The sequence below is a fragment of the Accipiter gentilis genome, chromosome 18 (genome assembly GCF_929443795.1).
Source record: "Accipiter gentilis chromosome 18, bAccGen1.1, whole genome shotgun sequence".
NCBI classification, from domain to species: Eukaryota; Metazoa; Chordata; class Aves; order Accipitriformes; family Accipitridae; genus Astur; species Astur gentilis.
In genome coordinates this window covers 5,055,840-5,076,475 of record NC_064897.1, presented here as the reverse complement: position 1 = coordinate 5,076,475, position 20,636 = coordinate 5,055,840, and the positions used below count along the sequence as shown (strand labels likewise).

At 37.5% G+C, this 20,636-nt stretch overlaps 1 protein-coding gene across 1 annotated transcript in view; it reads left to right on the top strand.

Moving 5' to 3' along the window:
- LOC126048006 (potassium voltage-gated channel subfamily KQT member 1-like) overlaps positions 1–20,636 on the top strand; it is a 504,159-nt gene that overhangs the window by 39,439 nt on the left and 444,084 nt on the right. The window contains exons 3-6 of the mRNA XM_049822381.1: positions 6,226–6,352; positions 12,259–12,337; positions 15,266–15,362; positions 20,265–20,405. Coding sequence (XP_049678338.1) covers positions 6,226–6,352; positions 12,259–12,337; positions 15,266–15,362; positions 20,265–20,405 — 444 coding nt within the window. The remainder of the gene's footprint in view (positions 1–6,225; positions 6,353–12,258; positions 12,338–15,265; positions 15,363–20,264; positions 20,406–20,636) is intronic.

Here is a 20,636-nt window from a genome sequence, read left to right as displayed (position 1 = left end):
GGTTTTTCTTTTTCTTTACCAGAAGGTAAATATGAGGTAATAAATTTAAGGTTCTGAAAAGTGTTTATGTGTATAGGAGGAAAAGGAGGCGGGTTAGGGCTTTTTTAAAAGTGAATTTAGTGAGGTGAAGCTTGATCAGCCTTGACAGCCCTGGGAATGGATGTCTTCAATTTTTCATTTCAGTATACACAACAACAGTGTAAGTTTCATAATCTTCCTTTTTGGGGGTTTGTTGTTTTTTTCTTGGAGGGACCACCTATAGAGCTGTGATATTTGTCCAGTTTCCATGCTCTTTTGGTCTTTGGCCTGTCTGAGGCTGCCAACAAATGTGTTAATTGCTGTGGTTTTGGTAATGTGGACACCTGTTCAGCACAAAATGAACTGAGATCAGTAATTAATTCCAAATTTTTTGAAGATGTAGATTCCTCCTCCTTCCTCATTCCTGTCAACAATTTATTTTTCATTTCCATAGACTATGCAACCTTATTGACTTCAGCAGGGTTTCCTGGATATAACCAAGATGGATTCTCACTGGTAGCTGAAATAAAATCATAGGTTCTGGAATTTGCCTTGAGAATAAAATACCCTCAGGCCAGTTATAGTTTTAATTTAAAATTTTAAAAGTACTCTCAGAGGATCATCAAGGAATAACCTAAGTCTAAGAAGTTTTTGCTTCCTCAGCACTTATCTGCTTGTCTCCTTTCAATGGAATTTTTTACCTAACTGACCCAGTGATTCTAATACGCGGTTTCTGTAGTAATGATTCTTCCACTGCCATCAGTGTTGTCTGTTAGGACCGACATTGAATAAACTGCCACTGAGTGGCAGAAGCATGCTTTTGATGCAGTTGGATGGCACATTTGTTTTCATTTGAATTGCTATGGCTATCTTCCCTTGTGAAAGGATAAGTTACCAACATTGTCAACAAAGTCACATAAGCTATGCTTTCTAATAGTGTTTCTTCCTCTAAGACTGCAAATACATGTATTTCTGAGGTGGAGCTCAGTAGAGCTCAGCCATTTTAGTCTGCAGATAAGGACGTGGAACTGTTTGGTTCAGAAATGCTCTTTCAGTTCAAGCTTTAGTACTAGCTTTCTGCCTAATTACAGAAAGAAATGCTCATGACTTCACAGTCTACAGCAAAGCTTCAATGCATTCATCCAGCAGGTCTATTAGGTCCATATAGACAGTGTTCTGCTTCCTTTGGTGGAAATGAGAGATCCTTAATAAGAGACTTGACAACAAATGCTACTGAGTGATGATACCAGCAACCTGCTAAAAACGTAGACAATTTAATGAGTGAGAGAGCATTTTGCAAGATTTCTGAAATGCAAGAATTGTTTTCCTTTGAAGATCATTCTTGAATTGTGCTTTGAGTGTTATGCTTGAATACATGTTTGTATTTAGAGCACAAACTTAGAAGTATTACTTGTAGAAGCTCTAGGTAATACATTAATTTAAAAAGTCAAACTTGTGGAGCTAATTTGCTGTGTATTTTCTTGTGCTTCTGCCTTCAAACTGTGCTGTAAACTTTCTTAGCTTTCTACTAATCCTTGGTTTTAGCCAGGCTGCAAGTGCCATGAAAACAGAGGAAGACTGCATATTTTCTTGGTTCTCATTCCAGGCAAAACAAGGAGGTAGAAGTGAATACAGAATTGTTAACCTGATTTTGTTAAAAACCAAAATTGATATGAAGTTTTGCATATTAGTGTAGAGTTTTTCGTATTTGTTTTTTCAGCTTTGAAATATTTGGTCTCTTTTCAGCCATTCAGAATGTCAGTTTTAAAGACATGTTGGTATTGTTATTCAGTGAAAATTTTAATTTAAGTGTGTTCACTCTTTGGGTGCTTTAGAATTCCCCAGGTGCAGATTGCAAGCATGTTTAAGTTAAAATACAAATATTTTCCAAAGCTGTAATTTATGTAGGAGGTGTTTGGTGACTCTGAGTTACTGGTTACAGCTTGGGTTGGAATAAAGCCTAGAAGCTGTATTTTCGTTGTGCTAGCATATTGCAATGGCGGAGGAAAACAAGGAAGGAAGGAACAAAGATCTCAACAAATCTGTCCATGTTGTGATCTTTACTAATCCACTTTCTTTAGAAGTATCTCAAAGCATACTGATCCTTGGTTATGCACAAGTGCTTTACAGTATAGTGCTATAGGGGGCAGCAATACTAAAATACAGATAATTCATTTATTTTATATGCTGTATAGATACTGCTTGCCTCAGTCACCCAGGTGAGCAGCTCCAGTACTGGCACGACCTGCAGCAGAGTGCTCCAGCACAGTGCGTGGGGAGGGCTCCTGAACGGGGGGGACCTCGGAGGGAGCCAAGAGACCCACCAGGAGCCCACAGCTCGCATGACAGCAGTTGACAAGACCTGGTTGGGGCTGAATCCCCCCTCCCAAGAAACCTGTAGGGAGTGCTAGTGACCAGGTAGGGCAACACAGGGCATGGTGCAGCAGTATGCATGCAGGAAGGGTGCTGTAGCTCTGCCAGCTCAACTGTGGAGCAATGGTATCCACCTGGCAGAAGGCTGTGCCTTCTTTAAACTCTGTGCCCACCACGACCGGCGCAGCTTCCCAGACAGGGCTCCAATGGGAGCATGCTGGCACTCAAGTGTCAGGCTGCAGGCTGTGCCCAATATGCAGACTGGACTCGCTTCTACGGAAGTCTGCTGCCTCCCTTGTGCCTGGGTTAAAGGCATGAACAGAAAACTTCCTACCCTGGTACGGCCCTCAGATTATTATCCATTATTGATTTTTCAGGTAGGCAGTGATGAAGTTGCAATAAGAAGTCCAAGGGCAATCAAGAGAGACTTCAAAGCCCTGGGACGATGGGTTAAGAGATCAGGAGCACAAGTAGTGTTCTCGTCTATCCTTCCAGTTGCAGGGAATGGTGAAGGAAGAAACAGGAAGACCCAGCAGACCAATACCTGGCTCTGAGCCTGGTGCCACTGGCAGAATTTTGGGGGTTTTGATCTGTCTATGTGACACCAGGCCTGCTGGTGACAGACGGGGTACACCTGTCTCAAATGGGGGAAAGGCTCTTTGCGCAGGAGTTACCAGGGCTCACTGAAAGAGCTTTAAACTAGATTTGAGGGGGGAAAGGGTTAAAACCAGACTTGCTAGAGATAAGCCTGGGGGTTGTGCACCAATGTTTGAGGGATGGTGTGCTAGCAAGGTCCTTCAGTCTGCTCCACGATGTGCTGAGTACACTGGAGCACATCTGAAATGTCTCTATACTAATGTGCACAGCATGAGGAATAAACAAGAGAAGCTAGAAGCTTTGGCCTAGCCGCAGAGCTACAGCGTCATCGGCATAAGTGAAACCTGGTGGGATGAGTCCTGTGACTGGGGTGCCATGATGGACGGTCATAGGATCTTCCAGAGGGGTAGGCAGGGGCAGGCAAGGTGGGGTTGGGTGTGCTGTATGTAAGGGAGGAGTTGGATTGTATGACACTTACAGCTGGTGATGGCATGGTTGAGAGCCTTTGGGTAAGGATGAAGGGGAAAGCAAATAAAGTAGGTGTTCTTGTGGGGGTCTACTAATGACCACCCAGCCAGGACGACAACACCAATGACTTACTCTACAAGGAATCTCTAGATCAGCTGCCTTTGTCCTTATGGGTGATTTTAGCTTCCCAAACATCAACTGGGAATATCATAGAGTGGACACAAACAGGTCCAGGAAATTTCTGAAGCGTGTTGAAGATAACTTCTTGGTGCAGGTAGCTGACTGGGAAAGGTGCCCTGCTAGATTTGTTGTTTGTAAACAGAGAGGGACTTGTGGGCCAACTGGTGATTGGTGGCTGTCTTGGTCACAGTGACCACAAAGTAGTTGAGTTTCAAAAGTTGGTGATAGGAGAAGAACTGCCAGCAAAACTTCGATCCTGGATATGGGGAGAGCAGACTTCGGGCTGCTGAATGATCTCGTTAGTAAGGTCCCCTGAGAATCTGCTTTTGAAGGTGTTGGGGTCCATGAATACTGGTTACTTTTTAAGAGCCATCTCTTAAATATGTTAATAGCAAAAGGAGAATCAGAAATAGCATTGGGTCGTCACTTGACGAGGTTGGTCACCTCACAAATAGGAACGTAAACAAAGCGGAGACATTTATTGCCTTCTTCCCCTCTGTCTTCAACACCAATGATGAGCCCTGGGAAACCCAGAGCCCTGTGTTGGAAGACCATGCTTGCAGGGATGATAAACTCCCAGCTGCCCCCGAACATGTTCAAGCCTTGCTGCTTCAGCTGGATGCGCATAAGTCTGTGGAGCCCAATGGGATTCATCCTAGGGTACTGAAAGAACTGGCTGATGTCATTGCGGGACCTCTCTCCATTATTTTTCAATGATCTTGGGAGTCTGGAGAGGTCCCAATTGACTGGAAGCTAGCAAATGTTGTTCCAGTTTTCAAGAAGGGTAAGAAGGAAGACCCTGGCAATTACAGGCCTGTTAGTCTCACTTCAGTGCCTGGAAAAATTATGGAGAAGGTTATTCTGCAAGTTACCAAAAAACACTTGAGAGACAATGCAATCATTGGCCATAGCCAGCACAGGTTCATGAGGGGAAAGTCCTGTTTAACCAAATTAATTTCCTGTTATGACAAGGTCACCCATAGTTGACCAAGGGAAATCAGTAGATGTGGTGGTTTTGGATTTTAGCAAAGTTTTGGATACTGGCTTTCACAGTATCCTTCTGGATAAACTGTCCAGCACACAGCTAGACAAGTCCATAATACGTTGGGTGAGCAATTGGCTGATGGGTTGGGCTCAGAGGGTTATAGTAAATGGGATTACATCAGGGTGGCGGCCAGTCACCAGTGGGGTTCCCTAGGGCTCAATTTTAGGGCCAGTGCTCTTTTATGTTTTTATAAATGATCTGGACGCAGGAATTGAATGTACATGAAGTAAACTTGCCAATGGTACTAAACTAGGAGGAGCTGTGGACTCCCTCAAAGGTAGAGAGGCCTTACAGGGAGATCTGGATAGACTAGAGAGCTGGGCAATCACCAACTGTATGAATTTAGCGAGACCAAGCACTAGATTCGCCACCTGGGTTGGGGAAATCCTGGTTATACATACAAATTGGGGGATGAGAGGCTGGAGAGCAGCCCTTTGGAAAGAGATCTGGGGGTTTTGGTTGATGGCAAGTTGAATGTTATTCAACAGTGTGCCCCAGCAGCCAAAAGGGCCAACGGTGTCCTGGGGTGCATCAAGCACAGCACAGCTAGCTGGTCAAGGGTGGTGATTGTCCCGCTCTCCATTGCACTGGTGTGGCCCCACCTTGAACAGTTTAGGACGCCTCAATATAAGAAGGACATCATACTATTAGAGTGTGTCCGGAGGAGGGCTACCAAGATGGTGAAAGGCCTTGAAGGCAAGACCTACAAGTAGTGGATGAGGTCATTTGGTTTGTTCAGCTTGGAGAAGAGAAGGCTGAGGGGTGACCTCATCACATTCTACAACTTCGTCAACAGTGGCAGTGGAGCGGGAGGTACTGATCTCTCTCTGGTGAGCAGTGATAGGACACAAGGAAATGGAATAAAGCTGCATCAGGGGAAGTTCAGACCGGAGATTAGGAAAAGGTTCTTCACTGAGAGGGTGGTCAGTCACTGGAACGGGCTCCTGAGGGAGCACCAAGCTTGGCAGAGTTCAAGGAGCATCTGGATGATGCTTTTAGACACATGGTTTAGTTTTAGGTAGTCCTGCAAGGAGCAGGAAGTTGGACTTGATGATCCTTATAGGTCCCTTCCAACTTGAGTTATTCTATGATTCTATTTTGAATATACAAAAGTTGACATTGCACGTTCTGGTTTTATGTTTATAAATTCTGTTTCATGATCTAGACATGTTTCATATACTTGTTAGTTTTAGGAAAGATATGCTTGTAGCCTCCCTCCATTTCTTATTCTTAAAAAATTTAAGTTTTGGAAAGAAAAAAAAGAAGAAGAATACTGTGGTTTTTTCCTGTGATATACTGATGGAATGGAGTTTAAACCATCCTTATATTCATGCAAATCACATTCAGGAACAGATTATATCTCCCTTTTATGTACTGGCTGGCATATGCATATAAAAAGTGAACAGATTAGGAACATTCCTTTTTATTGCATCTTTCATCTCAACAAGCTTATTTGTATTAGTCATGGGAATAAATTAGATGTGCAAACTGTAGTCTGTCTTTTAATGAAAAAACCTGATATTTTTTCCTTTTAATTCTGATAGGAAATAGTTCTGGTTGTGTTTTTTGGTGCTGAATATGTGGTCCGATTGTGGTCTGCAGGCTGCAGGAGTAAGTATGTTGGCCTCCAGGGAAGAATACGGTTTGCCAGAAAGCCAATATCAATTATCGGTAAGATTTAAACTCTTTTTTTCCTTAACTTTGCTATTATCATCCACTTTAAAGTAAAGGTCTCAACTACTGCAGAGACTGTGTTGCAATTCTGAGCTATGTCTATCACTCAAGCATTTATCTACTTTATGAACCTATGCAATTACTTATTCTTTTGGATTGCTAGAACTGAACGTTTAAAATATGGCTGTGAGACCCAGGCAGACATCAGCATAAGAAAGGTAGAATTGTGAAGTCAAGAAATCTTTACTAAATCTACTTGTGTAATTGGAGAAAATTGACAAGTTTTGAACACAAAATCCTTTCTTAGGTCTGCTGTAGAAAGCAAACACAAAGGTGAGTATGAATTGGGAAAAACATGGAAATGTGCAAAGTATAACTCAGGAAAAATTCCCCAGGTAGTACTAACATTAAGCCGTTTTAGATAGTTTGAGGGACTATTGTGGGTAGCACCTCTGGAGTAGGAGAGAGCTTAGGGGGAGAGGTGACTAATAGAACCTGTGAAACAGTGAGGGATTAATAAAAGGTGATATTCGGATAAAATTGTAGTACACCATAAAATCAGTGTTTCTTTTTTAAGCCTGTGATTTTATATAGACTCCAGTAGAGCTGTGAATTTTACGTTGCTCAAATATCAACTCATTGAGTTTTAAATAGAGCAAAGTGGGAGAAGTGAAAAGGGTTTCCTTAACCATCTGTGACTTTATGAAACTTGGTGCAAAAACTCAGGAGACAACATATTTTATTATACATCTAGATATGGGTAGTGAATAATGTGATGAGATACTGTACTCAGGTTTGGGTTTTTGAGAAAGAAGTGTTTCATTACATACAAAGAAATTCTTCAGCTGCTTCTAGAGCTGTTATAGTTTCATGATCTAACCGTGAAGTCTATAGGTAACTTTTTTCTACTCATGGTGTTCTTGACTTCTCTTTCAATTAAGAAATGCTTCTTAGGTAGGTATGTTAGAGTACACAGGTGCAGGAGAAAATGTGACACTCCCATTAAACTGTGATTTCAACTTGATGGTGGTTCTTTATACTGGTATTGTGCATCTTCCACAGTAAACATTAATGTTTGTATAGCCCTTGGAGAAGATACGCTGTTTTTTGTTAAGAAAAGCTAAGAATGACTACAGCTGGTTGTGCATTCAAAGGTATCAGTACTGTTTTTACGTTTAAAGTTCACCTAAGAATACAATACATTTAAAGTCAAGATTTGTTTTTGCATATCAAATGCAGATGGAACTGCGTCTACACTAATCCAAATAGCTAAACTTGGGAAATACATTTGCTGCGAATGATAGAATCATACTGACTCATCCTATGATTTTCAAGTCAACAAGTATAAAATACAAACACTAGAAAAATAAATTAAAATATTAGTACAGAATGTAAAAAATAAGGTATTAATTTTACTTTTGTATTAATATAAAACTCTTTATTTTAAAATCAGAAAATATAATTGAAATGTCTTTGAAATCAGAGAGATTTATTTTATGAGATTTTGTCCACACCAAAATTTGGATTAATTCTTAGAAAGTTCAACTTGGGTAGCAGTTTTGAACTTCTTTAATTTCTCCCATTCTCTTTCGTTTTTTCCTTTCTCTTATTGTAAATAAAAACTATTTCGGTGCTTACTACCAGAAAGAGATTAATAGTCAAGCCTAGTTATTACTTTATTTTTTAAGCTTGTTTAATATTATTGTATTCCATGCTGCATAAAATAGTATGTTAAGGTGCAATTTCTATAACTGGGGAAGGAAAATAGGGGGCACACTATTTCTTGAATGGTCTTTAAAAATTTTATCTAAAATGGAAAATGATGCAACTTCTCTACCTTGTAAATCAAAATTTTTTCTTTCTTAGGTAGATTTTCTAAAGTTAGCCTATTTTTTCTCCTCTTTGCAGACAGATTATAGGTGATTACATGTAAGTGAGAAAAGAGAATTCTATAATTAAAGAACCTGTCAGGAGACATAGATTGAATTCATTCTCAGCATACCAAGAATCCACAGAAAAATCACTTTGTCTGTCCATGCTTCTTCATTCCCTAGTTCACAGAATGAGCGTGTTTAAAGAGTGTGCAGTGCTCATGTACTATGGCAGAAGCTGTAATACTGATACCTTTCCTAAATACTGATTTAACACTTCCATTACTTACTATTTCAGTAGGGTTAGGTTAGGAGCTAAATGCTTCTGAAAATCCCCTAATTAGGGTTTTATGAAAGGCAGGTACCAAGCACAGGGAAAATCAGGAGAATGTAATTTCACAACCTCTTTTATCCTTTTGTTGTTTTTGCAGAAAATGTCACAAAGAACCAATTTAGGAATTAAATTTTGTTTCTCCTGGCTTTGACAGCATGCAGTTTGAAAGATATAAGGGGGACATAAGTTACTGGTGCAAAGACCTGAGTCCACATATGTGTGTCCATCTCATATTGTCCATAAGTAAAGGACAATAGAACTTTATTTATGAGCACCTTTAATTGGTTATGTATACAGTTCTGAGAAAGCATCAGCACCTGGTACGTAAAGCTCCAGTTACCTTGTATAAACCTAATTTATGAAGTGCCGACAGAACACAAAGGTTCAGCAAAAAAGAATGTGATGTAAATCAAATTCAAATGTGTGCATATAATCTGTTTAATTTAAGTCCTTATGGACGACATATTATCTCTGGACTACTAAGAACACACCTGAAAGCTGAAGGCTATTTACATTCTGTAAAATACTCTGGCAACTAAAAATTAAAATACAAATGCAAATATTTTTACTGTTTTAAATTTTAAAAGGATTAATTGCTTTTAATCCAAAAGCTGAGAATTGCATACTAGAAAGTAAACTTGTGAGAACATTAGAATTTGCTCAAAAAAAGCAGTACTCAGGTAAGCTGCATTATAGGTATTGCTATGTGCTGTGCTGAAGTTTATGCATAACCAAGCAATATTTCACTGGCAAGCTGATTTTTTTAGATAAGAATGGCAACTGTTTGGAATTTCTCAAGAATTCAGAACATAAGAGTAAGCCATGGGGACAGTAGACTAGCAGTAGATGAGGTTTTCAAAGCTGTGTACTACACATGCTAAATTGCAGGGAACATGATTTATGTAGGTCTGTCATTGACATATGTAGTGCACATAGTATATAGAAAATGCTATGTCATTTTTGTCTCTCTACACCTCATGTATATACAGAGATGTTTGCAAACACGTAAGTAGGTAGAATGTTTGAGAAGGATATCCACATATCGCTGTTTATAAATTACTGGAATTCAATTTTTAAAATTACCAAGGCTTCCTGACACTTTCTTTTTTTAAGAACTAACATAAATACTAATGTAATACTAATCTAAATACTAATGCTTGCTAGAGTTGAAAAAATTATTTAAACAAACATTGGCTCTTTATCCTGATATTTTCCATGCCAAGTGTCTGCTTCAGTTTGAGTCCTGTGGAGACATTTCATGCAAAATCCTTAAGCTGTTCCTGAAAAAGTCAATTCTGGTGATTTCTTGTGGAGAAGCACTAGCACTTCCACACTTTGAAGCAGATACTTGAAACTTAATGAGAAAATAGCTTTTTGCTTTTCACTGAAAATCAACTCCAAGCTGACTGACTAACAAGCCTCTGAAAAATTGGTAGCTTGTTTATGCTTAAAACGCCCTGCTAGGGAATGCTTTTATATTCATCAAAGATTCAATCTGCAGTGAGCTTGCAGAATTCAAATTTCAGGTTTATCAGAGCAGCAGTGCTGGGAGTGGAAAATCTGTAGATTTTGGTTTTATAGTGCTCTTCCTGAAACTGCCCAGGATGCATGGAAAGGGAAAATACCATGCTCAAATGCTGAGGTGAAGTGGTGCGGTAGGAGGAATGGACTGGGACATACAGGCTCGGTGAAATGACAGGAGGATGGATGCTGATGTAAGGATCTGGGAGGAGGACATATAAAGAGACTGACAAGCAAGCAGGAGGTTGAAGGAAAAAAGTAGGGGCTGAAAATACACGGGATTGAAAGGTACCAGTATAAGGGCAGAAGGATATGCTGAAGACCTAGAGTGTTAAAAAGGATTGTTTGAACCAGTAACCTGAGATTAGTTTGACAAGCCTAAAGACTGGAAACTGGCATGAAAACTGAGAACAGAGAAGTAGAGATAGAAGAACAGGTTTGAGGGGGGAAAAAAAAAGAAATATCTCTACCATGTAGAACACATTTTCAGAAAACTGGAAAGTAGAAATGAAAAATCTATGTTACTGTCACTACCTGATTGAAACTAATTTCCTAAGTGTCAGTCTTTTCATCCTTCAGTGCTGGTCATTGGATGGATATGTATATGTCTGATAATTTACTAAGGGCATCGGGTGCATCATTTGCATTGCTGTATTGTGATGTGATGGGAAGAAAATCCTCCCTAAATTCGGAGTGTTTATAAATGTATGTTCACACTTATACATGATAAAGGGACAGTATATAAAATTTGGAAGGTCACGTACTCAAAAGTTAAGATTATCCCAAAATGGAAGCTCTTTCTGTAGCCTTAACTTATCCTTCCCTATATTTATTTTTATTTTCATAAAGGTACAATTATTGTAGTACAGTCTTTAAACTGATCGAGTGCTATCCCTGCTTTTACAGCATAATCAGACTGTTACTGGAATTTAATCCAAGTCAGAGACTGAAGGATACTGTTGGTTGTAGAACCACTGCAATATTTGTTGCGGCAAATACCTGTTGTAAATTAGGCAGGAGAACGTTTAAAAGAGAGGGAAAAGAGTTACCCTTTTTGAAGGCAACTGTTGTTGCCTCCGAAGTTGGATTCTATCCTGCATCTTGCCTAGGCATCACATGGAAACTCTGTGACAGTCATTTAAATCAGTTTTCACAAGTGTGCCTCATTTTCTGGATGTCCAAATGAAGACTTTGAAGTCAGGTTACAGAGGTTCTGAGCTCTCACAGCTGCAAGTGAAGTCAGCAGGCACTATTTTTTTTTTAAGTGCTATATAACGTTAAGGGCTCTGAAGGATAAAGTACTGCCTGTTTAAAACTGGCAAGCAAAATTCACCAAAACTTTTCCTCATTCTGGCTACATTTGCTACCCATTTATAATACTATCCTTTATTTTCTGATTAGAATTTGAAAGTGAAGCATTTAGATGCTCTAAAGAGGATTACCACAGAAACGCCTATGAGGAAATTAGAAAAATGTCTTCTCAGAATAGTGTTAGAACAGCGTTCAATAATTAAAAGCAATAGACCTGTTCACTGAACTAGGACAAGAGAAGATAAGGGATGCTGGCACTGTGAACACAATCCATTATTTGCATTGTATAATGCTGGAACTGTGTAAACTGTGGAGTTGTGGAAAAAAAATGAAACTCTGGAAACAATTATTTTTTCATACAATTAAAGACTGTATCACAAATTAAAACAACAACTCTGATTCTTTTTAGGCAGCCTTTGTTCTGACAGTTCCCTAAACTTTGAAAACATGGCTTTACATCTTTGATACAATTTTTAAACCAAGTGTATGTATGTGTATATGTGTGTGATACTTGCCTTTATGAGTTTCATTACTGATCTAAGCAAACCCTTACTTTCCTTCTTAAGTCAAGACCCTTGATCCAAAATGTGAATTCAATTCTAGGGTGTATATATGCCTTGCCTTTGTTATTTTTGTGGCAAGCCGCCTGATCTGCCAGGATCTTTAAAATTTCCATTATTACATTAATCATGGAAGAAACTATAGTCATTGGTTTTTTGATGTGAAACTATTACATTAACTTACTGCCCACCAAATTTCAGCTAACTTCATTTATTTTTTAAAAATGCTTTCCTCAGTCTGTGTTCATTGTGCGTTTCAGTGCTGAGAGCTAACATTTAATACATTCTTTTTTTTTTTTTTAACAGATCTAATTGTGGTAGTAGCGTCAATTATTGTTCTGAGCATAGGATCTAATGGACAGGTGTTTGCCACCTCTGCAATAAGGTATGTTCTTCTAGTGACTGTAGCTCTTCACAACTGCAGATATTATTAGATGTCTATCTAATTTCCCATTTTCCCAATTAGATGTATATATAATTTTCCTAATATAGGAAAAGTTATTACATTGAAACACTGGACAGTGGAAGACTGTGTTATTGTGCTTGGTCACTGGTTGGGAAACAAGAGTGCAGAAACAAGGCATATGAAGAATGGTGGGAATGCTGAAGCCAAGAGGAAAAAACTAAAGAAACATTATGTCCTATATAAAACATCAAACAGCTCTCTTTCTGAGACAAAGGAGTATTACAGAACATTGGTTTATTTAAGAAGTAATCCGGACAGCACTTAGTATTTTTTGAGTATGAGTAATTACTTTGTTTAAAGAGTAATTATGCTTTGGTGGATTTGTTTGGCACAAGTAACTCAAACCTTACACGAACCAGAAACATTTGATGTCTACAGTGTTTGTTCAGCTTGCATCAAGTACTGCAAGCTTGTTTTGGGAAGTAAAGTGGGTAAATAGAAGAAAGGGATGATAAGCAAAGTAGGTGTACTTCGATTACTTCGAACTTGCAGGATGTGCTGCATGTTCTGTTACAAGCCTCTGATTTCCAATGCAGTCTAATCACTGGGAAGTGAGAATGTATAGTACTATCTAAACTGTCTATCTGTGTAGGCAAACAATTGAGGGAACTACATATACATATGTAGTATGTAAAAATACATATAAAGTATTTTTAAGGTAACTATTACCATAGAACATTAATACTTACATGATGATGAAGACTCACACAGACAGCATGAATGTGATTTATCAGCTCATATAAGAGAAGAGGAAGGTGAATGTGAAAATTCCAAAGATTTTGTTTAATTCAACTAGAAGTGTAGGAAGAACTTTAATGAAAAGGCCCACTGTGTGTTTACATGTGAACCCAGGTGGCTTTGGGCTCAGTGCAGCCTTTCCCAGTGTTAAATTATACAGTCACTGTCCTACAACTCAGAATGCTTTCTGCCAGGGAAGCTTAACCCATGTCTCTGCAGTGTTGTTATTGCCCCATTGAAAACCTATCTGGGTCAGGCAAGTCTTAGTCCCATCAGGTTTCCTCAGAACTGTGATGTGAGTGAATTAAGAAGGAATGAATCTCATATCCTTGCCTTTGTTTTTGTTGCTTTTAAGGTATACTCTTATGGTCCTCTTTGGACCTCCGTTAAATCCCAGCAATCCCAGAAAACATGGGTGCATGCATGTTAGGTTGTTTTCTTGTAGAATGAAGTTGCAAGCTCCAGACCCACCAGGTAGGACAGGTTGACATTTTGATCCTTGCAGCAACCATGGAGACTGAAACCTAGGAGCGCTGCAGAGTTCACAGTAGAGTCCTATATACTTCTGTCCTTACTGTTTTAATTTCTCCAAATTGATAAAAATGGTCGTCTTTCCAACCAATTTCTTTTCTCTTTTCAGAGTAAATGGGTTGTGCATGTTCAGAGGCTGTGTATCTGGAGTTTCTTGTTCACTATCTTGTTTTTTAAATCTTCATTTGTGAAACCACTGGCCTATAACATGCTTGTCAGCATTTAGCAGTAACATAGCTATAACCATCTCAGATACAACAGAGACAGGAAAATCAAGAACTGCTATGAGGTCAAGGCATCAAGAGGTGTTTCTAGTAATTATATAGGGGAGCTACACATAGATCTCTCCCCTCCTGCCATAAGCAACCAATGAGCTATTATATTACATAAGTCTATTGGTGCTCATGTATTTGGCAGACTTGTAATTCTTCTTGGACTCCTGTTTTAATTAACAGGTTTAAAGTGGATCTTTTAAAGTTTCCAGCTAATTAAAATTATAATTCCAGTGGCATATCAAAGAAATAACAAAACATGGTGTTCGTATACCCAGTCACTGGTATGTGGTTTGATAGGATTGTGTGCTTTCCAAAAAAATGGCAAGCATTTGATTGTTTGACTGTCAACTGTGAAAGCTCAGAAAACCTGCTCTCTGAATAAAGGAAAAGTTGGGTCTTTCAGAAGACAGTATGCCTTCCCAGTCTGAGTAACACCAGTGACTGAAGGATGGCTGAGTTTCCCGCCTGCTGGTATAACCCAGAAAAATGCAACCGCGGTGGAACTAAAATAAGAAGAATGAAATAGAAACCACCACCAACAACAAAATTTTAAGGTCAGCTAAAAAGAGCTAAAAATACTTCTAGTGAAAATTTTTCAGATAGATAAATTCAACATTCATCCTTTCCTGCTCTTCACTGTTCTGTTTCAGTGCTAAGATAGTAAGATGAGTGTAGGCAAAGTTAATTGTCAAAAGAGTGACTAGAATGAAATATTTCCATTGAATAAAATTCTACTGAAGAACCATATGGATAATTATTTTTCTTTAGTTGAAAATATTTGGAGTTCATGATTCAGTTATTGTCCTAAAAATCACATAGGACTGTATTTATTTCCAATCAGATGATTTCTCTAACTTACACAAAAAGGACTTCAGTAATACCATTTTTGATTCACATTCTGCTTTTGGCAAATAGAGAAAAAGTTTGCTCATATTTATGTTAGCAAAGCCTGAGGCACTGGTTTTGCTTGGAAAGAAATCATTTGAGAATCATAATCAGGTAAAATATGCAAGCTCCCTCTGAGTTTGAAAGCATATATTTTAGACTATTTTTTTGTTTGTTTTCCTTTTAACTAATTGTTGTCCTAGTCAATATTTCTGAATATATTTGAATATAATGAAATGTGATGTAAACATACTGTCTACTGAGATGTCTCAAGCCTATGATGCAACCCTAAGGAGGGGCAATGCTATCACAGTTCTCTAAATATGGCAGTATGTTAGTGAACATAGTCAACTGTGTATAGGTAAAGCAGTATTGTTCTCAAACATTAGTTTTATTTAATCTCCTATTTTTTGTACAGGGGCATCCGGTTCCTTCAGATACTTCGCATGCTTCATGTAGATCGACAGGGTGGCACCTGGCGACTATTAGGATCAGTTGTTTTCATACACCGTCAGGTACTAGATCTTTAAAGATCCCCAGCATTTTGTTTACTTTAGTGTGTCCTTTTCATGGACTTCAAATTGTGGTCTGGTTTAAACAAACAGTTACTGTTGCAAGAGAAAAAGTACTTTAGAAGTCCATCATGTGTTTTTTTCTACTTTTAAAATGGGAACACTCTTATTTACTTCAGGTCAGGGGCTGACAGGGTACCAGCATCAGTATTTTTTTTTTAATTAACTGTTGTGCTCTTTGATGTTATCCTTCCTTTAATTTATTAAATGCAGTTATGTGGGATGCCTTTCATATTGCAAATACTGTCCACTGTCTTCACAGAGGATATGTTCCTATCTTGCTTGTTCTGTGGAAGAACAAATGCTAGTGGAAAAGCCTTGATAGAACAAGTCAATTATTTAAATAATTCGATTTTCTCTGCCCGAATAAGGTGTTTTCTAATCCATTCTATAAATAAAAATACTATGTTATGATAATATGCAAGAAAAGTTACTTTTTCAAGGGTGTAGTCATAGAGGTAAACTTGGCTGTAAATAGTTATATGTCCATTAAAGCTTTGAAATAGTTATTCTGTAAAAAAGTTCATTAAGCAGGAAAAGCTTAAATGTTTTAGTGCAGACTTTAAAAAATTTCTGGTTGAAGGCTTCTTTTTGTGACTTCATGGAATCTCTTGATGAAAAGCCGACTTAGCTTTATGAACATAATAAACCTTTTATCATTAGCCTTTAAATCTTGCATATCATAGTATGCAGTGGAGGGCTGATACTGTGCTATGAATCTTTACATCAGACTTGTAAGGGTGGTCCTTTAACCTACTCTTTATGAGTGTAGATTTGTTCTCCAGATATTGGCAAATAGTTATAGATTTCCACATAGACGTTGTTTCATTTGCTATTTAGAAAAATGAAATTATTGGGAGGTACTTAATCCAAAAGATTAAGTTAACATTAAAAGTTACTTTTCTTCCCTTTATTTTTTTTCCCCCAGTTCTGTAGGAAAATTTATGTCATGATGGCTATGCAGCACTGATGCACACTGAAGTGCTCTAGTATAAAGCTTACTTTTATTCTGTACAACAGGATGACTTTTAATGCTCGAAGTCTGTGTGGTCTTCATTTATCATGGTTGCATTGCCTGGATATCTAGCTAGGGCAGAGCTGATATCCAAATACACTTTCTCAACATTTGCTAACTTTACTGACAGAGGTGTTTGAGAGCATTTTTTCCTGTGGGTGTTCAGAGTTTTAGTCAAGAATCTGGAAATACTATCTCCAAAACATAACACTCAAGTCTTAAATGTCACAAACATAAATAAGTTCAATGATTTAAAAGGAAAAAAAAAAAAACCTTGTAGAAGTGAATTTATGAATAAACGCACCTGAAGTTCTGCTAATCCAAGGAAGTGATTATGACGATATATAAAACTCTACAGATCTGTAGTACTTGTCAAAGCAGATCACCCACTAACACATTAATAAAAAAAAATCAAACACACAGTTCTGTATTGACATTGGACAAGTGTAGCTGAAACCCTAGCTAGCATGGTACCAAGTGGAAGGGAAAATGGAACCTTTATTCCTGTCCAGTCTCTTAAAGAAATTTTTGTTTTTAAAAAAATAAAACACACACACACACACACACCCCAGCTGCTTTCTCTTTACAGGCAGAGCACAAGGTTCTCATTTATTTGTTGAGTTTGTTAATCTTTCAGAAAAAATGGGACCCTAAACCCTTGAACAATGTGAGAAAATAAATTCACATCTTTGTGACCTGTGAAAATAACAAGCACTTGGACCTCTGTGGGCCCAGAAGAGCTTGCTAAAGTTGTCACCAATGATTTCCATGTTTTGGAATTTTACATATAGCTGTATTAGCTCACTCAGGCCCAGTTTGGCCAGGATGCTCTTCTATTTTCAGCAGGTTGAGCTTATACAAGCATTTCTCGCCAAAAGCAACAAAACATGAGTCAAAATCACATGTGGTGATGGAAGACATGGAAAAATCATGCAGCTTACTGAAAAACTGAGTTAGCCAATGCAGCTCCAGCTTGTAAGCCTCTCAATTAGTTTTACTTATTCCTCACCTTGCTTTGTGAGGTCTTCTACTGCTTTGAGGAGGGAGTTACTGATGAGTTGTGGATTTGAGGTTTTCTTGGGGTTTTCTTGTATTTTTTCTAAGTGTTGAATTTTATATTGTGTGGTCCTTATTGTAACTGAAAATATAAATCTAAGTTAAAAAAATGTGTTGAATCAAGTCTCTCGATATTCAAATTTACCTTTGTGTATCTTTGGGTTTTGTTCTTTGCATACGTGTATCTGAAAGTCCTTGCTGAAAACAGTCATTTGTATCAGGCAGCACTCTCTATTCTTAAGCTCTTATCTATGAAAAAATTATATAAATGTGAAGTTTTAAGGCCTGATTTCTGTAAAATGCTCTTTCCTTTGAGATCTTGTATCAATTCACACTATTTGACATTGGTAGACACCAATGTATCCAAATTTGTTGAAGCATGGATTATTTTAAAATCTGCACTCTCTCTAAAATGCAGTATGTATTAGATTGCTGCCATTGTTCTTAATATTTAAATACAGGCATGGAGTATTTTGTTTCTCTATACATATGTAACATGGAGTGGCATTTAGAATAAGTCTAAGGCAATTAAATTTTCATCTGGGCTTAAAGAGTTCAGTCTTTAGATGAATAGACCTGGAGCTGAGAGGTGCCAATGGTGAAATAAGCCTAGTAGTTCTGTTGATATTTCAACCACTTTGAAAGGATCTCATAAGACTATGTATAGCATTTCTGAAAAGCATATTTTTCTGCCTGCTTCTCAAAAAGCCAGCACTTAACACAGAGGTATTCCAATTATCATCCACTCTCTAATTCTGTCCTCTGAGACAAAATTAAAAGAAAGCAGTGATGGCCATTCTTCAACAACATGTAAAATCTATTAATATCTGAGAAGTAAGCAACATGCCAAGAGTAACTAAGAGTTTTTTGTTGATGTGGAATGAAGTCACAAACCTACTAGAGATGAAAGGATAGTGTTTTCTTTGTAAGCAGGCAACAAGAATTAGTCTCCACTTCTGTTGTAGATTTCTATGGATCACTGAACTTACAGTCTCAGGTGTTAAACAGTTTCATCGTGCATTGAAAAAACATTGTGTAGGCAAACCAAAAAGTTGTGAAAAAATTAGAGAAATGCAAATAGTCAACTATAAATGTAAACACAAGGAACTTTTCAGAGCAATGAAGTCATATGGACAAGTACACAGTGTACCATTATCATTAGAGAAAAAGATGAGAAAAGAATGGAGACCAACATAGAAATCTGAACTGCTGAAAAACCAAGTTTTATTTCCTATTTCAGGTGCCTTGTTTAGCAAACAGGCCTCAAAAAAGTTAAGGCTTAAATTAGAAGACTTGCCCATGGGCAAAACTGAATACTATCAAAATTTATTATTTAGGTCATTATTAAATTATTAGAGAAAAAACACCTACTTTCCTTTGTGCCAAGATTGCTTAAAAACTTGCTGAACCTAGATTTTAATTAATGCTATAGCAGAAGGAAGAATATATATAGTTCCTGCTGCTGAATGCAGTTACTAGCTACCAGGACTAGATTTTCCCAGAAAGGTCTTATAAGGAAATGAAAAGGAAAAAAAAAAAAAAAAAACCTGAAGGAATTCTGATGATAAAACCTGAGCCTTCCCTCACAAATGGTTTAAGAAACGTGGGTAGATTGTTACAGAAAATCTGTGAAAACATGATATACTTTATAAGTAGAGGCAATCCTTCTTAGACAGGTCTTAATTTTGAATTTATCCTATGGGAATATTTTAATTCCCATATTGGTTTGGATCCAATGAAAGAAAAATAAATATGTCAAGAATTTAAGGAAGATGCCAATGAAGATATAGTACAACAATGTTTCATAGTAAAGATGACTAAATATGTGCAAAGAAAATAAAAGAATAATATGTGTTAACTATTGAAGCATTGTAAACTTTAAGTATTTAAAATAAGCTATTTTCCCTGATAACTAGGTATTGGATTTTCCTGAGGGGTAGGTGAATATCTCATTTCATTATGATGTAGCGCTGCTTTTATAAACTTTACACATTTTTGCATCTGTGACACCCCACATTTTGGCTTGTTTAAATGTGCAATCACATTTTTCCTAAACACTGTAATAATCCTGTATCTAAGTCACACCAGTTTTGATACAACTTTATCATCCAAAAAATCTATAGAGAAACTGGTACATTCACAAGGACTGTATTATGCCCTAACAAAAGTCCCTTCTAATGAACTGGCCTAGCCTCAAACAGTCTTTGTTTTTCAGCACTGAAGTAGAGGTTACACCTACCTAACACATTTTATCTTAAGATTTTATTTTATCTTAACATGAAACTGTTAAGACATCGATATTCAGTCTTAAGCAATCTAAATATCAGATACACCAGATAATTGCTTAGATATGGTCATAACCACAAGACATGGTTGTTATTTCTTAACTGTTATTTTAGTGTACTTTTCATAAAGTGCATTTCTAAAGCTGTTTTACTATTTTTAAAATGTATTAACATTTGGTATTTTGAGTGGACAGTTAAATGGAATGATTCCCATTCAGAAGACATAAAATAGGAGACATCTCCCACCCTACATTTAGCTGTCAAAATGATGTTGTAGAAATCATGGCTTCTTGAAATCTTTAGTCTGATATGAATAGAAGACAAATCACAGAACTACTTGTTTTACTGGAAGCAAATTTCATACCTGAAATATAACTTATCAGTTTTTCTACTGTGATGCAAAAAAACCCCAGATATTTACAATGTTTTACAATGATAGAATATAAATGATGCAAACCTTATGCGCTTGTTTGCTTTCTCTTTTAATAGGAACTCATAACCACGTTGTACATTGGATTCTTGGGATTAATTTTTTCATCCTATTTTGTTTATCTTGCTGAGAAGGATGCAATTGGTGAGGATGGAAAGACAGGTTTCTCCAGCTATGCTGATGCCCTTTGGTGGGGTGTGGTAAGTCTTTACCAACAAAATGCACGTGCAAACTTAGTGCACAAGATTTTCTGTTGAAGTTGTGATCTTTTAAAAAAATCTGGCGTTTCTTTCTTTGCAGAACATATTTCTGTAGGGAAGCTCGAAAACCTTTTAAAAAAGGATACAGGAAAAAATTTAATAAATACAATTAAAATATTTTGGTATTAAACTTTATTGTGAAAGTATGATAGCAAGTCCTTAGCCAAGTCC